Raw genomic sequence first — 21965 nt, 5'->3', positions numbered from 1 at the left:
AAAATCACATGTGACAGTAATTAACCATATGATGTTTTCAAAAATACAAATACATTCACCAGAATTCAGAAAAATGTTAAAACATATAATATATAAAACATTTTAATTTACTATAGGACTGAAGATCAAAGATGGACAAATTGATAATTAAACAGCATTAAATCATAAATGTATTTCATGGAAACATCTATATAGCACGACTAGAACATTAGCCAAGAACAGGGTAGCAAGGGGAGTTAACCTGTACATGTTGCTTCCCTTCTTCTATATAATATATTGACATAAAGACAATTTTCTGTCTTTCCAGGAGGGCTGGATTTTGAGATAAAAGAGGAAGTTATTCTTAATACAATATGATCAGGTAATGTATTTGATGGAGAAATAAGCAATTTTGTTCTATGTCAATGACTTATAACTAAATCCATGTTTCACTCACCTGGTCCTGTTGTACTTGTAGATGGTAGAATGGTAGAAGTCAAAAGAATTGAAGACGGAGTCACAAATGTTGATGAAAAAGCTGTGCTTGAGATTGGCAATATAGTAGCATTCTGTAATACAGACACTGTAGATGTAGGGTATACTGTGTGAATGAGTGATGCAGTTGCTGTGGCTGACAGTGTTGAAGCTAGAGTAGCCATTGAACTCTGTACATGTATTGTTGTACTCATTACAGTTTTAATATGACTTGTAGAAAAAGACATTATATAAGAGGTCTCTTTGGGTAGAGATGCATTTATGTATGATTCTGTTACTATTGATGAAAGTGATGATGATGTGACTTGGGTGGATGATGTAATATATGTTTCAAGCTGCTCTGTTCCATTTACACTTTGAACAGATGTCTTCCCACTTTCAGCTGGAAAGGAAAATCAGAATAAAATATAACTTACAGAGAAAATTCTTTTTTCAATTATAATTGGGATAATCTTCAATCTGTTCAGAAATGAAATCACCAATGTAGTGACTATCTGACACACACATAAGTGGTCACAATCATCTTTTAATCAGTCAATTCACCAATAAATTTACTGATATCCCATTTAAGAAAGTGAAAAAGTGGATCCAGAATTAACAATTGGTAATCTGACATGTTACGAATACATGTGTTTTCAATATTAAGTGTAAGGAAAATCACCGCAATAATGTAGGCTGAAATTCAATAACTAACAATTTGACTCCATCAGATTGTATGTATGTACAACAGCATTATGGACTCAAGTTACTACATCAGACTGTATGTATGTAGAACAGCATTATGGACTCAAGTTACTACATTCAAAATTTTGATACCTGCTGTATGATAATATGCCTGTCATGCTTCAGAAACTAAGAAGGGTGGGATGTGTCAAAGTATTCATAAAGATGTATTCATTTTTATCTCTTTTTCTATAAAATGATTAACAGTTTACTAGCTCCTGCAGTCAATTAGCAAATACAGATTAATATAATGGATTTTACTGTATTACACTCTTCTTCCAAATAAAGTTATAACACAGAATTAGGTATGGGAAATAGGTCATATATATATATATATATATATATATATATATATATATATATATATATATATATATATATATATATATAAACCAACTTATTCTAAGAATAATGAATGCAAATGACAACTAAACAAAAAACTCTTGCAAGTGATTATCAAATAATGTGATCCTGTATTTATATTAGTGTGAATACAATTTTAATCATTAAAGTACTTTTGGAAACGCTCTTGTGGAAATAATAAACATTATATTTCAAACATGTTATTTGCAAACCAAAAATGTATAATTAAGAAACAAAATTGTTACGAGTGGCAAGAGTGAAAATTATATATTGTGTATACAAGACAAAAGTCAACAGAAATCCAAAGATCACTAAATTTGAAACTGATGCAGAAAAATGAATGTCATGGGTAGAAATTAATTGAATTCTTGTATGAAAACATATTGAATCTAAATATTTACATGTGGAAAAGTGAGAATTGATTATTTGCAAAGACATAAATGCATACCTGCTGCCTTTAAAAATAACGCAAGAGCTATAATAGCTGATATGATAGCTGTTGAGATAAGTATCAGTGTTATTGCTAAAGCCTTCATGGATGATTTCTTTGCTGTCTCAGTATTCTCTGAGTGGATTTCAAATGGCTCGAAGCAGTCAGCTGGTAAATTATTGTTTTCAATTTCACAATGTGGCAATAATACAGAAGCTGTATCATCACTGGTTTTTTCCATTTTTGTCTGGTAGAAAGAAAGCTTTGCTAACTAGAACTAATCTTCACAAAGATGAAGCCCTGACATGGTATGTTTTTGTTGTCTTACAACCCTGAAATAGAAAAATAACATGAACATTTCATTTTACAAAATACTTGAATATGTCTTGAGCTTCAACAGCCATCTGTTGTTGTTGTTGTTGTTGTTGTTGTTGCTGTAGGGCTTAAAGCCATTTTTCAGCACACGATAGGTTACACATAAAAGCTAGTATTAATGGTGGAGGAAGAACCTGGGAAATCCCCAGAAAGAACCACTGACCCTCAAGAAGCTACTGGCAAGCTTTCTCACATACCCATATTGGCCGAATCTGAGACTCGAACCCACACAGACAGAGGTGAGATGGCAGTGATCCGTAACGGAGAGTGCTTTAGACCACTCAGCCATTCGGGGCCCCAACAGCCACCTGACCTTAAAAACTAAACACTTCAATAATGTCTACTGATACTGTTCATTGCATCATCATTGCAATACTTTAACAATGAAAATAAATATTGTGTGCACAATAATAATAATAATAATAATTATTATTATTATTGTTGTTGTTGTTGTTATCATTATTATTGTTGTTGGTGTTACTAGTAATGTTGTTGATATTGTTGTTGAAAAACAACATCATACTAAATTCAGTATTTGTTCGGTGATAAATCTGTTGAAGTATCCATTAGTGCCTGCAACTAAACTAACATACTATAAAATCTTGACTGTGTAGATTCACTATGGGGCACTAATCAGACTAATGGAATCTAGCCAGGCAGATATGACTCAAGTTCATTACACTCAAAACATTCTTGGTCTCTTACCCTGCTTTTGTGAGACTATTAATAAAACTGTTAAGATTCTATTGCCAAATCGCATATTTTTGTGAATTCTCATATATCCCTGAAGTCTTACTTCAAACATTCTTTCCACCATGTACATACAGTAATCTCTCATTATAATTGTCCATAACAGCCAGACTATACAACCTTATATTGAGACTGCATTATAATGAAGTACAGGATACAGTATTCCTTCATTACAACTGTCCATGACAGCCAAACTGCCTTATATTCTGACTGCATTATAATGAAGTATATAGCATTCCCCATTACAACTGACCATCACAGCAAAAATATACTGCCTTAGAGTGACACTTTCTTACAATGATGTACAATATTCCCTCATTATAATCATTTCCTTGTGTACATACAGTATTCACTAATAACACCTGTCCAAGCCAGCCACAGAATATAGTACCTTATAGTGATACTGCCTTTTAATGAAGTACATTACATGTACAAATTTACTATAACATGGAATCCATTACACTACTCACTTTAAGAAAGGAACAGTTTTATAATGAAGTGCCCTACAATGAGGAAATACTGTACTTAAAAATGCATACAAATAAAGCAGCAACATCAATGTACCAGGTTAACTATAGTGATTTTACCACGTTAGGTTCAAGTGATCATCTAATGTAAAAGCTTTATGTACAGTCTACAGCAAGAGTTACACAAAACAATCCTACAAGTCATTACCAAAATTCTTCTGTGATAAATGTAAAAATAAGCAGCTTTCGAAGCTTGCCTAAAAATACTGTAGGTATGAAGTGGTTAAAGCAAATCAAATCTACTAAACCTTAATGGGAACTGTGGGCAACACTGTAAAAGTAATCAACTTTTCTATCCTTAATGGGAACTGTGAGCAACACTATAAAAGCAATCAAAAAAGAGAAAAGAAAAGAGTCAAAAATTATAAACAACATGTTTACTTGTTATTTACTTGTTGTCATAGCAGACATGAAAAAACATACAGTGTCTCAAGCATTCTGAACAGACATTATTTATCCTATTTTAATTACTTTTCAATTTTGTGCCAATCATTAAGCAAAATGCAAGTACATACAAAAGAGGTTTTAGTATAAACTGATGTTTAAACTTTCTCTTTAGATGGAACTGCAAACTTAAGATATTTGCATGGTCCAACACAGGTAACAAAAAAACAAGAAAATAAAGTGAAGACAATAATAAAAAAAATTAATTTAATTTAGACTTTTGTCGATAGTTAAAATATTACATTTGATATCATCTGCATGGAAATTTGTTCCTTTTAACTGAAACTGGTTTTGATATTCTTCATGGATAACAAGATTTTCAAATTAGCTGCTGTGGTGGAAATACAGGATGGTAGCTTGGCACCAATATCAATTAGGACCAACAAGACATCATGAGAAGTCTTTTTGTAAACACCTCATGATGCTATTATGTTTTGGGAGGAGTAATGATAAAAAGATTTTCAATGCAGATGCCATGGTGGCCAAATTTGATAATAGACAGGCACCATTTAGTAAGAACTAGACATCATAAGAGGTCTTTGATAAAAGCACAATGTTGATATGACCAGCTATCTGGGAAAGCAGTCTGACTATTGTGTCAGTTATATTACTAGGGTTATCTAATTTATTTTGTGTGCCTGACTTTTGTCCACGATTGAGGATTGAGTTTTGGTGTGTACCTGCTCTTTGTCTTGTTAGTAAGCTATACATAGATTGTTTACTTGGGTATGAGTTCAAGACCCAGCCTTGATTATAACCTTCCTAGGAGGGTCAAGAAATGAATTGTTTACAGTTTGGGGTAATTTTCCATTAAGATGATGGAGTTTTTTTCAGAAAAGGTTAGTGTGACATAGGTCAAGTATGTAAAGGTTGAGGTCAACATGATTGTTCATTCCTATCTTAATATCAGTCTTTTACTTGTGTTAAGTTGTAGTTTGGGAGGAATATATTATTTAAAACTTATTCAATGGAATTACAAAGTGATCACTGACATTTTTTTGGAATAAATCACTATTTGGGATTATTGTGAATTCATTGATGGACATTCTGGATTATATCATCAAGACTGTTGGCACATCAAACTATTCAAGGCTATTGGTACATCCACACATTCAGGACTATTGGAATTCATTCAGAACACTCTATAATTTTGGACTTCTGGTAGAACTATTAGGATTATTTTGGATTTAATTCACAATACTGTAAGTTCCTATTAAATTTTCATTTTATACATTAAAGACATAAATTATTTGTTAAAGTTTAGATATGTAATAGAAGTCAGATTGGCACCATTTTCATTTATGACCACCATCATAAGAAGTCTTTCATTGAAAACCCTTTGCTGATATGACCATAGCACATAATATTTTCAAGATGGATGTTCAGCTTGCCATATTGAGCATCAGATCAAAACCATTTTCATTTTGGACCAGCAACACATTAGTATAAGTCTTGTAATGAAAAGTGATGACAATATTACTTTTCATTCAGGAGAATTAGCAATAACATGATTTTCAAGGTGGCCACTGTGGTGGCTATATTAGACATCAGATCAGCACCAATTTCATTTAGAACAAACCAGACATCATATGAATATTTTTGATGAAACCTGATGGCAATATTACTTTTCAAGTCCAGCAACGAAATCAAAATTACCCAGAAAAACAAATCATCTCATATAAAACAGCTTTTTCATGCAATAAAAACACATCTAAGCCAATACTGCCCCATTTTTTTAAATTACAGCAGCTTCAGATTTTGTAATTATCTTTACACTAAGTAAATTTTAAAGTTTTTTTTAAGGAACCAAGCTTAGTCTAGAAAAGTGCAATTATTCAGCTGTAATACAAGGCCTATTTCTCTTGTTTTGTTCTTCATAGAATTAATACATGTATTAATGATTATTAACCCCTAATTTTGGTCCAGTTGTTATAATGGTTATTGTAGTTATTATTATAATTTAACTGCTGTTTATGGATCAACTCATTTTTGTAAATTTGTCTTCCTGAAAGAAAACAATTGGGAACAAGTTAATCATGAGGATAACTATTTCATTAAATGTATATTAAATAAAACTCAGACAAATTGGATAATCTCAGCCTTAACTGTCAAAATATTTTCTCAGATTTAATTGAAGGATGATTGAGAAATTTCCCTGCTCTTCATTAACTGATTCAAGCATCATGTCAGTCATGGGTCTTTACTTTCAGTTTCTGGTCAACCTAAAAGCTGCTCAGCAAATCAACTAACCCTGTTTTAGGATTTGTGTAAAATCAGTATCAACCAAATCATTAAAAGAATTGTTCTTAAGTGCTTTTATAATTATGATAAAGTAAAGTGGATGCAAAATAAGCATATATTTCGTGTATTTTAATTTTATAAATTACAACAAAAGAATTAAAATTACCCGTGACTAGCATGTAAATTAAGTACTTTTGTAGGACCTCATATAATTAGAAAAACTATCATGGTTTACATGATTGTAACAGGTTTTCAACCAAATACTAATTGCTTAATCAAATAATCAGCTCATGAAATGTTTTCACAGAATTCATGATTTATTGCAATTAATTTTTCTAGAATACATGATGTATTGTAAAAATATTCACAGAATATTTGATGTAAACAATATTCTGCAGTTTTGTTCCGTACATGTATTATCAATGCAATGCTACGTGAAAGTTTGGGGTAGGCAGGATTCTCAATAAATAAGTCTTAAACACAAGCTTAATGATTATAAAAATCACCAAGATTAAAAGTAATCATTAAAATCCCAACAATACTAACAGCAGATGTTGTACAGAAATAAAAGCACAAATACAATATTTAACCAGATGAAAACTTGCCTCATGGTGCAGCACACTTGCAAGGCAGACTTTTAATTTTTTTACAAGCATCTGGACTATGGCATTTGCTAGCACTGCAATGTCGCTAAACTTTCTTAGTTTCCATAATGATAATCAATCAGAGAAACTTTAAGCTTCTAAATTATTTTAATGTATTATTCACTGCATAGATTTTGAACTGTGACATCATGGTCGACTAAAAGGACTCTTTTTGAATCAAAACTGACAGTCATATTCTTTTAATAAGTGTTTAATTCCTTTTCAAGTTCACATAATTGGTTTCGATCACAAAATAAAGTGTTAACCAGCACGGAAAATAGACAGATGGGCATGCTCGTTTCTGCACGTGCAACATCCCTTCTACCACATTAAAAAGTCGGGGCAGCAGAGGTCTAAAGAAAACAACTCAATCGCTACACTGTTCTTCATCATTTGTCTTGCTAAAGAAGGATATATGTTAGTGCAATGTTGCTATAGGCCCTTGAACTCGTTCCAGACGCAGCTTTATCGCAGCAAACGATTCCACAAATATTGTCTACCCCGCGGTTGAATGACAAAATGATAATTACATTTGTGGGTGATAGTTTTTATTTTTTGAAAGTATCTTGGAACTACCCGGAATTCACATCTAAACAAAAGATTTAAATTTAATGGACTTAGAAAGTTTTAAAAAGTTGCGTGAGTTGAACGAGAATCTCCTTAGTTGAGAACGTTTCAGGGGAAACAACTTTCAATGCCTTTAACATCTAATAATACTGAATTAAACTTTCTATTTAATTTGAATTCTATTTTTAAAAATGTCCGGAACAAATATAAGCATCGTATAGTTTTTGGGTACGGTGAGATTTTTTCCCCACAAGTTGACAAGGATAAACATTTGTTTAAAATCAATTAGCCCTTTCAAGCATTACGTGTCATGGTCGCGTCATTCGGATCCTCTCCTGGGTTGCAGAACAATACGTGTCCGCATCTGTCAGATATTCGAAACTCTCTTGACAGTATTATTATTCAGAGTACGCAGTGAGAACCATAGGGACTTAATACGTTGTTTTGTCTTTTTTTATAAAAAATAACTCGAAGGCTAAAAGATCAAATTATGTCGAGACTGAAGAAGAAGAAGTCATAGAAACAACAACGTTTGAATTGAGAGAAGCGGTACTTAAAGTCGCTTGGAAGAAGAAGAATAATAAACGAGTTAGTAGTTGGTTAATTAAATGAAATACGAATGACGACTGAAATAAATGAAACATGAGTTTCAAGGTTATAGATTCGATGATTGCAGATCAGCACTGACAGGTACAGGGTATGGTCTGTTTACCAGCTTAGGGGGTAAGTTGTTTCAGATTCCAGTGGTTAGAGGGAAGAAGGGAGTATTTAGGAAGATCTGTTTTGGAGTAAGGAATATTAATTACATCTATGTCTTTGGGTGGTGTAGGAAGGGAAATATATTTGTTTGTTTCTAATATTATAGAATATGCAAAGACAAGGCAATACAAAGACTCGACGTGGACTAGAGTTATTATATTTATCAAAACCCAAATTATATTTCCAGCTTCTCTAATGGGTTGAAACAATGCTAAGACATTTTCATTTTAATCCATGATTGATTTATGCAGATTTACTCATTTTTTTACCAACTAAACTTAATTCAAATGACTTTCATAGTCTCCGTACCTTCAGGGTCGTAGAGAGCGATCACGGTCCCAGGGGTAAGAAACACCCGGGTCTCTCCAAGTACTTGTTCAAAGAAAAAATTTATTTGATAAAATTAAAAAATGTTGTTCGATATATCACCGTCTGCCCCCCACCCTTGTCAACCGCTCCGTGGCCTAGTCGTTAGAGCGTCCGCCTATGGTGCGGGAGGTCGTGGGTTCGATCCCCCCCCCCCCGAGTCATACCAAAGACTTATAAAAATGGTACTAACAGGTGTCTCGCTTGGCGCTCAGCATTAAGAGGTTAGTGTTAGGACTGGTCGGCCTGGTGTCAGGATAATGTCGGACATCATGCTACATGTCTGCGGTATGATGCCCCAGTGCTGACATCACTATAAACTGCCACACTCTAGACATCGTAGCGATATGACTGAAAATTATTAAAGCTACGTTAAAAATCCAAATCACACGCACACGTACACACACACACATTTCTCGGCCCTGAAAAATGGCGCTAAACCCTACGACGACAACAACAACTTAGCCAACTCGTATAAACTAATGGCTGTTTGGGAACTTTATATATTTTAGAAAATGGAGGTATCACCGAGCTGGCTTTTGTTCATTATTTCGTACAAGAACTGACCAACAACAGGTACAGTAAAATCCAGGCAGTCTACTATAAAGAACAGATTGCCTTAAGACTCTAACTTCCTTTCTGTTTGTTGTACAAATGCTGGATTATTTCAATTTTGGCATGGGCATTGGTTGTACAGAAGTGGCATTTTTTTATTATTATTTTGGAGTGGGTATTGCTAGATAGAGTGAAGTACATGCTCTGCCATGTAGGCAAAGTATATATAAACCCAATGCTGGTTTTCTTTGCTTTTTATAATAATAATTAACATTATTTGTTTTAACAGTAATATTCATCAAGCTCTGTGTCCAGTCGAAGAGAGCTGGTTCTAAGTAGACTGAGACTCTGTTCTTCCAGTGAGTGGGTAGGTAGCCATTTAAAGGGGTCGTTTAAATAAATTTTGAATAATTTCATTTTTTCTGACTCAAGATTTTTTGTATCATAGTAGTAAGTGTAACTGACGTTAAATTTACTTTTGAACTATTCACCTGAATTTTGTTAATTTTTTAAAAATCTAAAGTCACATTTACGCTTTTATTATTTTGATAGCATTTTAGCAATGGGATGCACAAGCTTTAACTATTTTTATGAGGGTTTTTGATATCGTAACAGGGCAACATTTAATAGTTTCTGTTTAACGGCGCGTTTTCTAAATTGTGACATTATTTCATTATCTTTAAGTTTGTGTCCTTTATTCTTCGAAAGCGCCCAAGTTCACTTTTGTGAATTATGCTTGTGGAGTTTTGACCAACTTGCAACATTAATTTGCTTTCAAGTGGTTTATATTCTGCCATATCGTAAATCCTATATGTATCGTGCCGTTGCGGAGTTTGTTTGATTTTGGGGGGTGAGGGTGTATGTTGTTGTTGTTTGTATTGTATTTTAATTTACTTTATTCTTCATTTTTTTTCGGGGGGGGGGGTGTTCTTGTGTTATTTGCCTAGCAGTACAACACACTCTATTTTGTGTTAAAATGAAAGCCATTGATAATAAAAGGGCTGGTAATATGAGAGGCTGATAATGAAAGCTGCCGATAATGTAAGGGCGCTGTCAGTATGTATCAGTGACAGGATGGGAACTTTGTAATCTTTGGGATAAATATAATTTATGTGCCAAAATAAACTGTGTCAGAAACTTAAGATATGGCTTGTTATGGGTATACGAGAAATTCGTATACGACTTTGGAGGAAGAGTAAAAATTGTATGCCAAGTGACTTCCATTTACACACACTCCCTCTCTATACGCGCTCAACCCAAACCCACTCACACACCTCACCCCACAATGCAGTTAAATGTTGACTGATCCTTACGTACATGTATGCAGTTTTAATAAAAAATGATAATATCAAGTAACATGAATGACAAAGCACAAAGTGTGTCCCCGCTAAATACATATTTACTGCAAATATTGCATTTATTGTGTGCGTGTCATTTTGAGCAGCTTAAATGTCCTTGTTAAATTTATCTATACAGTACAAAACGGCAGATAATGTCAAACGATGGATCTTTTCAAGGCAAACTCGTGTCTGCAAAGCAGGCCCTATTTATCTATACAAACCCACTACAGAGCAAAGAGCGCAGAGTCCAGTTATATTGCCACTATAACTGCTAGAAATATATATATTATGCTTCCCGTTTGAAATAACACTTGTACAGCCTAATATAATTATTATTTGTGTACATTTGCAACGGAAATAGCTGACACTTAATGAGAAACTACGCGTGCTAAGTTAAACATTCAGGTTTGTTTCCCCGATTTTCCATAAGCCATTGTGTCTAAGTACAGATCACTGTTAAATGGTACAATTTAAACACAACTGCGAATTTGATTAAATTTCTTGAGAAAATGCATAGAATTGACACCCACCCACCTACACCACCACCTTTCAAAAATGATTCTTGCTTTTTGTGCATTTGATTCACTGAGGCACTGCGTCATTTCCTTGCTTAATTTACAAAGAGAGGTCAAGCTATAAATGAAGTTATTCGGGATTATTTGGTCAGAATGGTGACGTTTCGTGGTTTTGCTCGATATTTATTACATATTTTAAATCTATACAACATAAGCATGGCATATTCGGCAATTCTGAGGCTTCCTTCGGTTCAAGGTAAGCGCTTAGGATGAATCGTAATTCCTTTGTGGTAAGGGGTGAGGGAGGTTTGATGATTACCGTGCGTTGTATGCGTGTTCTAAATGTAGAAAATAATCTGATGACTGACAGAAAGTCTGCATGTCATTACATATTCACCATCCCCGAAATAGTACTGCTAAGAATAGTCAAAATTGCTTTTGGAGATTTGAATTACATACCATTTATGTTGAAATCTATGTAGTGGGCATATCGTTCATTGCCTTTATTAAAGGAAGAATTTAATTTCTGCATGAACCTGCGCATAGTCTTATCGGGGATAAAACTCAGTGTGTACATATTTTTAATCCGCAGTCATAAGAAGAAAGAAAAAATTAAAAAGATTGTCATGGGTGTAGGAGGAGTTTATACACATGTGTGCGCAAGCATGAAGGAAAGGAAACAATCACATAGCCCTAGTCTCCGCTCAAAAATATCAAATATCAGGAAAATTACCAAGTCATCCATTAATATTGAATTTCAATATACATTTTGAACAAAGTCTTGTGATATGCATACGCTATAGAAAAATATCTTCTTAATTCGAAAACATTCATGATATATAGCTTACTGAGCTTATTTGCGACTGGGCAATTGTGTATACGGTGTGATCAACAATAAGTTTAGTCGTGTATAAATTTAAAATATGCGTACTCATTTCTCAACTATATCTTAAGAGACACGCCCATGATAAACCCCTCTTTCCTAGGAAATGGATCTCTGTCAACAAAACTCGCCAAACAGTGCCGCTTAGTGATGCACTATATGTTGTTGCTAGCGGACTAACACTGGAGGCTTCCCCATAATTAAATAAAATAGTTTCTCTTTGTAAAGCGCCTGTGTATACAGCACGGTATATACAAAAAGAGTTACAGTATAATGGTTGAATTTTGTTTTTCTATGTAACGTTTCCCAACAAAAAGCGGCCTCGTTTATAACGCGGTATGTTGTTGTTGTTGTTGTTGTTGGGTTTAACGCCATTTTTCAGCACACGATAGGCTATACATGGCGGCCAGTATTAATGGCGGAAGAAGAACCCGGAAAAAACCCGGAAAGAACCACCGACCCACGAGAAGCTACTGGCAAGCTTTCTCACATACCCACATTGGCTGAATATAACGCGGTATACTGGTATCACTCGCCTGAAGAATATTATAATAGCCGACCACACAGGCAGAATGGTCCAACTACAACCCCGCGAGTTACTGTTTGTGGCCCGTGCTCATACAAAAAGACCAGTTCTATAATTATATATTATTACTATAGTATAAGATGCTGGACCACCCTGGATGGGCGTTGTTATCACTTATGTTAATCTTTATTAACTACAATACAATTGTATAGCCCTCTTCAGATGATAACATGATGATGTTGAAAGTGAGGAGTATTTTAATTACAAGCAATAAATCTGATAAAATACAGTTGCTATTTTTTATAGCTTTAACAATATCAATTATAATTTTTTATAGCTTTTACAATAAATAATAATTTATATCGCCTCTACAAAAAAAGGTCAATTACTATAAAGTCCAGAAGTCTGTTAGCAGGAACTTATAACCAAACTTACTGTCCTAACTTTATACAATATGATCTAGGTATATATTATGCACGGAATGCACTTGTCTCTCATAAATCTAGCTTAAGGTAGGTGGCAGATGAAAGTCGATACCACCCACATTCGCAGATGATTAAATTTACACTCATGTTACAGGCTTACAAAGTGTAAATTGTAAGCTTTAATAGATTTCGCCTAGCGCGATATTTTTAATTAAAGTTTTACCCCCCCCAAAAAAAAAAAAAAAAATAAGTGCCCATAAAAATTAGAATATAGAAATAAACTATTAGTTCTATCTGGCAAACCAGAGACAACGCTCAAATAAATGACAATCTAAAATACGACAATTAGCAAAATCGGCTCGTTCATTGACAGTTCCGCGAGCTGTAACGTAGAATATAAATCCATATTACTGTTTATGTATGCATTTATGTGAGATACACATGTTCTGATTAGCTTTACATGTTATTGTTTGTTGTTTTCTTTGATTTTATTTATCTTCATTTGAGGAGATCCACCTGTTCTCTTAATTAGGGGACTCTACCCATTAGTTGTTGAATAGCAGTTTTCTACAAAATTGCAATATCCACGAACGCACAAGACAACACTTACTTAAATGTCCAAATCACCACGTTTCATTTTTATTGGGTTTGATGTTTTCTTGGCTTCATCCACATCCGTCCGTATTATGACTGCATTTCAGAGCATCACTCCTTCTAATCTCAAATTATCAAATTTACCTTATTTAGACCACAATCACATTATCATAGTTCACAGGTCATTCGGGATAAATGTGTGCTGCTCTCCTTTAACGTTCATTCTTAGCGTGAAACGCTCACATACAGACACACATGCACACACAATATGCAATGACTCTGTCTCGTTTAAGAGTGGACATAATCCAAAATTCCGCTTTCTCTAAGCATGTAATTGTCAAAATTGCTTATAAATGAACCATTTTGCTCCGAATGATCTCTGATGTTTTAAGTTCTTCGATGCTTAAAGAGTAAGCGTGGTCGTAACAGTGACTGAAGTATAGATTAATATACCCCCTTCAAATACGCGCACCCAACAGCGAAAAGCAGACCCGGATCTACCCGCGCAAAATACATCAGAAGTTCTATGTTGTTCGCTGGAAGTCATACACAGAACGAACAGCGTACAGCCTAATCTGCCGGCGTGCGATACAAAGGCTAACCTGGGTCACTTCTGTTAACAAGTGTGCGTAATAAAGGAACATATACCTTGAAATCTAAAGTTTCCTCTCCCCCCCCCCCATATCTCTCTCTTTCTCTCTCTCTCTCTCTCTCTCTCTCTCTCTCTCTCACACACACACACACACACACACACACACACACACACACACACACGTGTGTAACAGAGATAGACAAACATATGACGTATGCCAATAATACATCCAAGAATACAATTGTCAGTCAACACACAAACTAAAATGATTTAATAAAGGCTAAATGTGGTCCCCTCTGTTTCAAAACTAATGGTAATTATGAAGTCGACAAGAGAACCCTCTGTTTCAAACCCCGTGGTTCTTATGAAGTCGACAAGGGATCCCCTCTGTTTTAAACCAACAGTATTCAACACAAAATGCAATAAATTATCACTACCTGAGATGCATAGCTCTTAATGTCTCGTTCTTTCATTTCCTTATGATAACCGCCTTATATGTATGTATGTATGAATGATTTGATAAAGGCGACAAGGGAGAGACCCGCCCCCCTCTCTTTATATATATATATATATATATATATATATATATATATATATATATATATATATATATATATATATATATATATATATATATATATATATGTGTGTGTTTGTGTGTGTGTGTGTGTTCGTTGCGGTCTGCTCGAAAAATGTACCTTTTAACGTTATCTTAAAGTTGATACTATGATAAGAGTTATATAATAAATTTGACAGCTAATCCGCTGGAATTTCAAACGTACGTCGAGTGCGAGTATGTGTAGGTATACCACATAGAGGTTAGTAAATCTACATTTCCTTTGAAGTTAATTGAACGCTTAAATACAAAATCTGATGACATGTAAACCAGAGCGAAACATGTTAGCATTAAATGTAACCCAATCAAACAGGAACAGATATGTAGCCCTACATCTAATTAGCTAAACGGAATATTAAAAGAGACACTGAAAAAGTGCCGAGTCATGTAAATGACAACAATTTAAAGATAAATGTATTGGATATATTAAAGAATTTTAATTTAGTTGAAGGATATAAAAGGAATGTGAGCTGGCTTATATATGCTCAGAGAAACATGACACCAGATTTTAACGAACAAGCAATGTAGACATAGATGTGTATCTCTTCAACGCATTTATGCTATAAAGGTCTCAGTATCTGGTATAGAACTCCATATCATTTCATTTTTATGACTTCGACGATGCTAAAATTTGAACTAGAGCGATGCTACTGGCACGATGACTCTTACCCATTTTCAAGGAAAGAAAAGAAAGACTGATAGACAGACAGTCATATAGAAGGAAAATACCTGCCCGTGATTCGTCTGGTTTATATATCTGCTCTATTAGCATGTCTATATATATATATTGAAACGTTTAGATATAAAACAGTAAGACAGGGATGGTAGCTGGCTCTCTTCCCGAGTTTGTCGGCGGAAATACCAAATGACAGTTATTGATTGGATGATACAATACGAGATGTCTTTTGTGCTAGAAATGACTCACTTCGCATTATTCTGCCTCTCTCAATAAACAATTTCCTCTCTCTCTCTCTCTCATACACACACACACACACACACAGAAACACACACACAAAACACACACACACACACAAAACACACACTCATTAATAAAGTTCTCACCTTCCTCCACGTACCGTCTCCCATGAATATGTATGGTACAGCTGTACGTGTTCACAATGGCATGAAGACAACGAGTGGAGATAACGTGGGTATCACCCACTTTTTATAGTCCTGTGCCAAATATCGGCAAATACAAATGAGGTTTATGACCAAGACATAGGTACACCGCCCATACATATGCACACCGCTCAACTAAACTCAGGTGTAGGACAAGTGGATAGAACAAAAACTGAAAAAAATATCCCGGAGCGATTTTCAAACAAATTATTTAAACAGAAACCACGCAGATCACTTCACTCAGTACACTATGTGCGAACTGTTAGGTAACGAACTACATTGTGAGGAAAAAGTCACAACAAAAGATTTTTCTTTGAAAGAACGATTAGTCATCAATAGGAACCAAAACAAAGAGTGCTGTTTAACCAAATATCTTCAAACAAATAACCGCAGTGGTTCGGTAGTTAATATGCGAGTTCGAATCCTATCATTGAATCTGCCCTGTCGGTTGCTTTGTCGTGTCCTTAGGCAAGGGGCCGTATTGAGCACCAGTAGCGTACTAATGTTGTGTTTTTTGGGGGGAGGGGCGGTTACACCGGGTGCCAGATATCCTGGGGCGCTTAAGCCATAGGCGCCAGAGGTATTGGGGCGCCCTCAGTACGCCACTGCATAGTACGATATATATAACATTAAATGTTGTTAGATTTACGATAATGTAATTTCAGTGGCAGCGAACGTAATGTCTATAATTGTATTCCAACTTTTAAAAACACATCTTCTTTCCTTTACAATGGACAAAGAAGGGGAAAATAAAACAAAAGAAAAATAGTCTTTCATAAAATCTAGTAGCCATCTACCGAAAATTAGTAGCTAACTGCTATATCGGTCACCACTAGCATTGACATAGAACATTGTAAATGTTATTATTACTTTCTCTGAAATAACTGTCGACTCCGCCTCTTTCGTCGTAATTTAATGCCATTTTCATCGTTATCATGATTAAAGATAATATCATTTACTTAATGGTATTCCTCTGTGCATCTTCAATGATACAAGACTTATATTACAGGGAATCATATTGTGTTATGAAGCAATGCATGGTATAACACTTTAATTATATGGTGTGTGTGTGTGTGCGTGCGTGCGTGCGTGCGCGCGTGTGTGTGTGTGTGTGGTGGATTTGTAACGTAGCTTTAACAATTTTTCAATCATATCGCAGCGTTGTCTGCATTGTGGCAGTTTATAGTGATGTCTAGCACTAGGGCAGCATGCCGCAGGCATGTAGCATGATGTCCCACACAGTCACATTATCATGACACCAGGTCGACCAGTCCTAACCTTAACCTCTTAATGCTGAGCGCCAAGCGAGGCAGCTGTGAGTACCCTTTATATAACTCTTTGGTTTGACTCGGTCGAGGTTCGAACCTAAAACCTCCTACATTCGCGGCGGACGGTCTGACGACTAAGTCACTGGAGCGGAATTATATGGAATCGTATTGTTTTTATGAAGCAGGCTATGAATGTCTTTAAGTGAAGGACTCGTTCATTGTTGTGAGAACTTGTAGCTTAACCCTATTTGATTGTATCCATAGCACATTGCTGTGTACATCTGAACAAAAACATAACCCTTCATCTGCATAGGCTATGTGTGAATAATATGTTTTGTTTCTCAACTTTCAGTTTCTGAGCAGGTTTGCCCGGACCCCCAACCATCAAAACACGTTACATTCCAAGTATGGGGCGGGAATCAGCTGATTGAATTTATTTGCGATGAGGGGTTCCTAGCCCTTGGACCAACATTTGGTTCATGTGACCCAGAGACCGGTAGATGGTCAGTGGAGCCGCCAAAATGTGTTGGTGAGAGTCATCTCTCTCTCTCTCTCTCTCTCTTAGTTAAGACAATTTACTCTAGACAATCCCCAATACCATAAGTCCAATACTAGTAATATCATTTTGTCATTACCCATCAAAAATCACCATCAGAAGCGGCGTTATGAGTACGCGGGGCCTAGGGCCGACCATGACCGTGCGGGGTGAGAGTATCGGTATTTCGATTGGTATGCTACTGCAAACACTGATTATGTCTAGACTATATTAAATTTCGCGATTTGGAACACGAATTTAGTTTTTTTATTATTATTATTCATTTAAAACAAAAAATCCTGTTTGTGGACAACGGTTTTTTAAAAATCGAAATAATAAATGACGACAATGCCTTTGGCCTAATAAACTGATTAGTATTGTCATTTTTCAAATAACATGAAGACACGCATTAAGAACAATACTTTGTTTAATTGCAAGTGTACTCTGAACGTCGACGTCTTGGTCATAACTCGTTACATTATCTCTAGGCTATTCGGGTACCTGGACAGGAATGACCATAGACTAGATATAGACGGGACATCGCCCGCCTAGCCCACCGGCTCCCACGCAACCCTGCGAAAATTTTAAAAACTGAGATCCAAGTTATCGGACAGCCGTTGCCTGCTAGTGGCGTTGAAAAAATAGCTGCATCTGTCTGCATCTGTGCTGCCACCTGTTAATTGCGTTACGAAGTTGACTAAGTTGACTTCGCAACTTTGCGTGCATTATGTATCAGCGTTTCCGATTTACCGGTGAATATAGCTTGACAAACTCATAAGGACGACCTTAGGCCTGAAGCTTAGTACCCCCTCAAAAGCGGGGCCTGGGGCGGTCGCCCTACTTGCCACCCCCAAACGCCGTTCATGGTCACCATGCATTCGGAGCTATCCAACACAAAAATATTTCCAAAACGCATATACAAATCTGTTTTGATGTTAAGACATACGCGCCGCGCGCGCGCGCGTGTGTGTGTGTGTGTGAATTGGCTTGGCAACATAGATTTAACAATGTTTTAGTCATACGATGTCTGCAGTGTGGCAGATTATAGTGATGCCTAGCACTAGTGTATCATGACGCAGACATGTAGCAGCATGTCCCACCCTGTCACATTATCCTGACACCAGACCGACCAGTCCAAACACTAACCTCGTAATGCTGAGCGCCAAGCGAGGCAGCTGCTAATACCATTTTTTAAAGTCTTTGTTATGACTCGGCCGGGGTTAAAACCCGCGATCTCCCGCATTCGAGACGAAGGCTCTAACCACTTAGGCCACCGGAGCGGTCCTACTTGTAAGAATGGATAGATTCCAAATGTATAGATTTAAATAATGGGATGATAAATAAATCGACACCAAAAGTATGATTAAAGCTTATTATTTGTCGAAATGAGCTTTAACAAATATTAGGTCTCAAATGTAAATGAGCTTTTTCTAAATATTATAATTTATAATGCCTTCCTTAATACTCTGAATTTAGTACATCAGTAATGCAGTAGATTAACCACAAAGAAGCTATGTCGCCCGTCGAAGCCAATATTTCTCAGCTATATAACTTTCTCTTTGTATCGCGCTCTTTCCATCCTTCTTTCCTAATTGCATTTGTTTTTGCTTTATAAGATAATTTAGTTATTCATAATAATTACCATTGACTGTATGATTTTATTTTCGATTGTTTTTGTTTATGAGTTATAGTACTCTGTTCTAAGTTGGCGTCATGATAGGCTGCGAATCAAGTTTCATTCTCAGATATGTGTACATTGCAAGAAGCGAAAACTTCGGTGTACACGGTAACAGACTTTACCAACGAATAATCTGGATAATTGATATGTCAATAATCGACGTTTTTCTGTATGCATAAACGCACGCGAAATGATGTGCTATGTAGTGTCCAATAAATGGCAATGGCAGACTGATCACGCATGAGTAAACAGGAAAACATATGTACGTAGGTCGAACATAGGATTGTGTTTAAATTTTCGTGTTATGGCAAAAGCACATTTCACGAACAAAAATGCGAAACGTGATGATAGTATTGTCGAAAATCTGTTTATCACCCACTGTTTGCTAAAGTGCCTTAACATCGAGCAGTTCCATAAAATGAATAAATTATAAGAAAACAAATCAAGGAATAGGAGAAATTCGCAAAAGCTTATCCAAAATGTTTTAAAACGTTACTACAGATGAGCATAAAATGACTGTTGTGTTGCGCAATAAAAACAGCACTCCTATATACCACACCCTTTTTGAAAAAAGGAATTATTTACTACATATTATGAAAACTAATCTTATCTTTCAAATTTGTACATAAAAATAAACGCTTGACAAAATCCTTGTCAGTCTGTGGAGAATGCGTGATCTGTAGCGGAAATGAAACTAAATAGAACCGTTAATAATAACCTGACCTACGGTTCACCATCTGTATTGTTTCGAAAGATGATGCACTAATTTCTGACTATGAATTTTAATGGAATGGTTAATATTATCTCGTGGGTCTGGTTTGAGAAGGGGCGTTAATATGCCGCTCGTGTCTACAATTGTTACATTATATATATTTTGTGGATTTACATTTAGCTATTTTAAGTATATGAATAAACTGGCTAATATGGAAGACACGCGTGGAATCTATTAGGATAACGCGATGAGTAAACCGACACAGCGGGTAATATGCAGGAAATTAGATGTAGTCAACAGACAAGCACAGTGGGTAACCTACAGGAAATTGAAAAAGTGATCTATCTTGAGTAACCTACCACTAATTCTTCATAGCGCATGAAATTGAAATTGTGCATTTACGAATGTACATGCCTGTCATTTTGCGACAGAGAAATAAATCAATAAATCTGCCGCAGAAGGTGTCTGCCACGAAGTTTGCCGGGCGATTTTTTTTTTTCTTTCTTAATATACGCTTGCCAGTAAGGTTTCATAATTGCCATATAGTTACGATTTACTAAGTAGGACTTTAAAGATGATCAGCATAAATATTGATATTATCACCTGAAAGCGCATCAGAATACTCACTCAATATGAGGTCGTATTTTACCTGTGAAAGCTTGAAATGCCTGCACGTTTTATGGCAGAGCTGGGCTCTTTGAAGATTTTGTCGCTGATTGAGCTTCGTGAGCATAGATAAATCGTCGTTATCAAAAGGTCATGTGACGGAATTTTAAGAATGTACCTGAGACTCGTTTTGGTGCTAGTTTTTTTAGATTCAAAATGTGCCAGTAACCATGCTTAATATTAATGGTCTTGCAGTTCGTGTCTTTTCAATTTGTTTTACTCGATTTTTTTAAACTTATTTTTCATGAAATAGATTGCATCATTTATTTTGCATCACTCATGCAGCATTGAAGAGGATCTTGAGATACTTGTGACATGTTGTATTTTATGATTTATTTATGAAGACAACAAATTCTGACTACGTGAGGTCTTTCCTAGATGTGTTATGTATTACATACGTTTTCTTTGCGAGATATATGCCATGAACTTAGTCAAGAAGCCTATTACTACAAATGTTTACTTTGCGAGGTATATTCCATGAAATTAACGGAGAAGCATATCATTAAATATGCTTTCTCTGAGAGGTAAATGCAATAAACTGAGACATGAAGCCTAGTATTACATCCATTATTTGCGTGGTATATGCGTAATATATACGATGAACATAAGCAAGAAGCCTATTATTACATCCATTATTTGCGTGGTATATGTGTAGTATTTTTGATGAACTTAAACAAGAAGCCTAGAAATATATACATTTTTGGCGAGGTGTATACGATAATTAATGAACTTAGTCAAGAAGCCTGGTAAAAAAAATCTGACATGAGTCTTTATAACCAAACATATGATTGGTCCATATAAAAACGGTATTCGCCCCAGTAACAAATGATAATATAAGCCTAGTGCATACAAAATGCACATAAAAGTATAAAATATAGGCAATTCCTCTTATTTGTTTTTACGCAGTAGCTTTTGAAATGACATAATGGGTCGAAGCCAAACAAATTATTGTGTAATAGTATTACGCCCCGGGTCATGACTAGGTTTTGCCTATTTTGGTTGAATATTGACTGAGTTACTGCCCTTCTGTGACGAAAAAGGTGTGCCATACATTACGAATTCTGCTTCCTCTCAAACTGCTTTTTCGTGGTTTAAACCAGATTAAGTGCTTTGCATTACATTCAGGTCGAGTCCGATTTTCACATTTCCGTCGAATGTTCAGTCATGGCCCATGCTTTAATCGGAGGTTTGTTTCCTTTCCGCTCGATAACCTTTGAAACGACTTAATGGACTGAAATCAAACTGAACATGTTGCTTGGAATGAAAACGGTGTATAAG

The 21965-nt window shown here is 35.5% G+C and overlaps 2 protein-coding genes across 4 annotated transcripts in view; one reads left to right on the top strand and one right to left on the bottom strand.

Moving 5' to 3' along the window:
* Positions 1-21965, bottom strand: part of LOC149798071 (uncharacterized) — a 72336-nt gene that overhangs the window by 47014 nt on the left and 3357 nt on the right. For 2 of the 3 annotated variants that reach the window (XM_089963151.1, XM_089963153.1), the window contains exons 2-3: positions 2009-2322; positions 437-856 (exon numbers count right to left, since the gene is read on the bottom strand). In XM_089963151.1, the coding sequence (XP_089819277.1) occupies positions 437-856; positions 2009-2231 (643 nt within the window). In that variant the 5' untranslated portion in view covers positions 2232-2322. Of the gene's footprint in view, positions 1-436; positions 857-2008; positions 2323-15771; positions 16074-21965 lie in introns of those variants that run through there. The other variant, XM_089963152.1, reaches the window with a different exon arrangement.
* The window catches only part of LOC149798068 (uncharacterized), a 103065-nt gene continuing 92253 nt past the window's right edge, over positions 11154-21965 (top strand). Inside the window, exons 1-2 of the mRNA XM_089963150.1 lie at positions 11154-11329; positions 17449-17625. Of these exons, the coding sequence (XP_089819276.1) occupies positions 11227-11329; positions 17449-17625 (280 nt within the window). The 5' untranslated portion in view covers positions 11154-11226. The remainder of the gene's footprint in view (positions 11330-17448; positions 17626-21965) is intronic.

This window comes from Sinohyriopsis cumingii, chromosome 6 (assembly GCF_028554795.1).
Source record: "Sinohyriopsis cumingii isolate HCF-2022 chromosome 6, ASM2855479v2, whole genome shotgun sequence".
Lineage (NCBI taxonomy): Eukaryota > Metazoa > Mollusca > Bivalvia > Unionida > Unionidae > Sinohyriopsis > Sinohyriopsis cumingii.
Note: the sequence above shows the minus strand (reverse complement) of the source record. Positions and strands in the feature narration are given on the sequence as shown.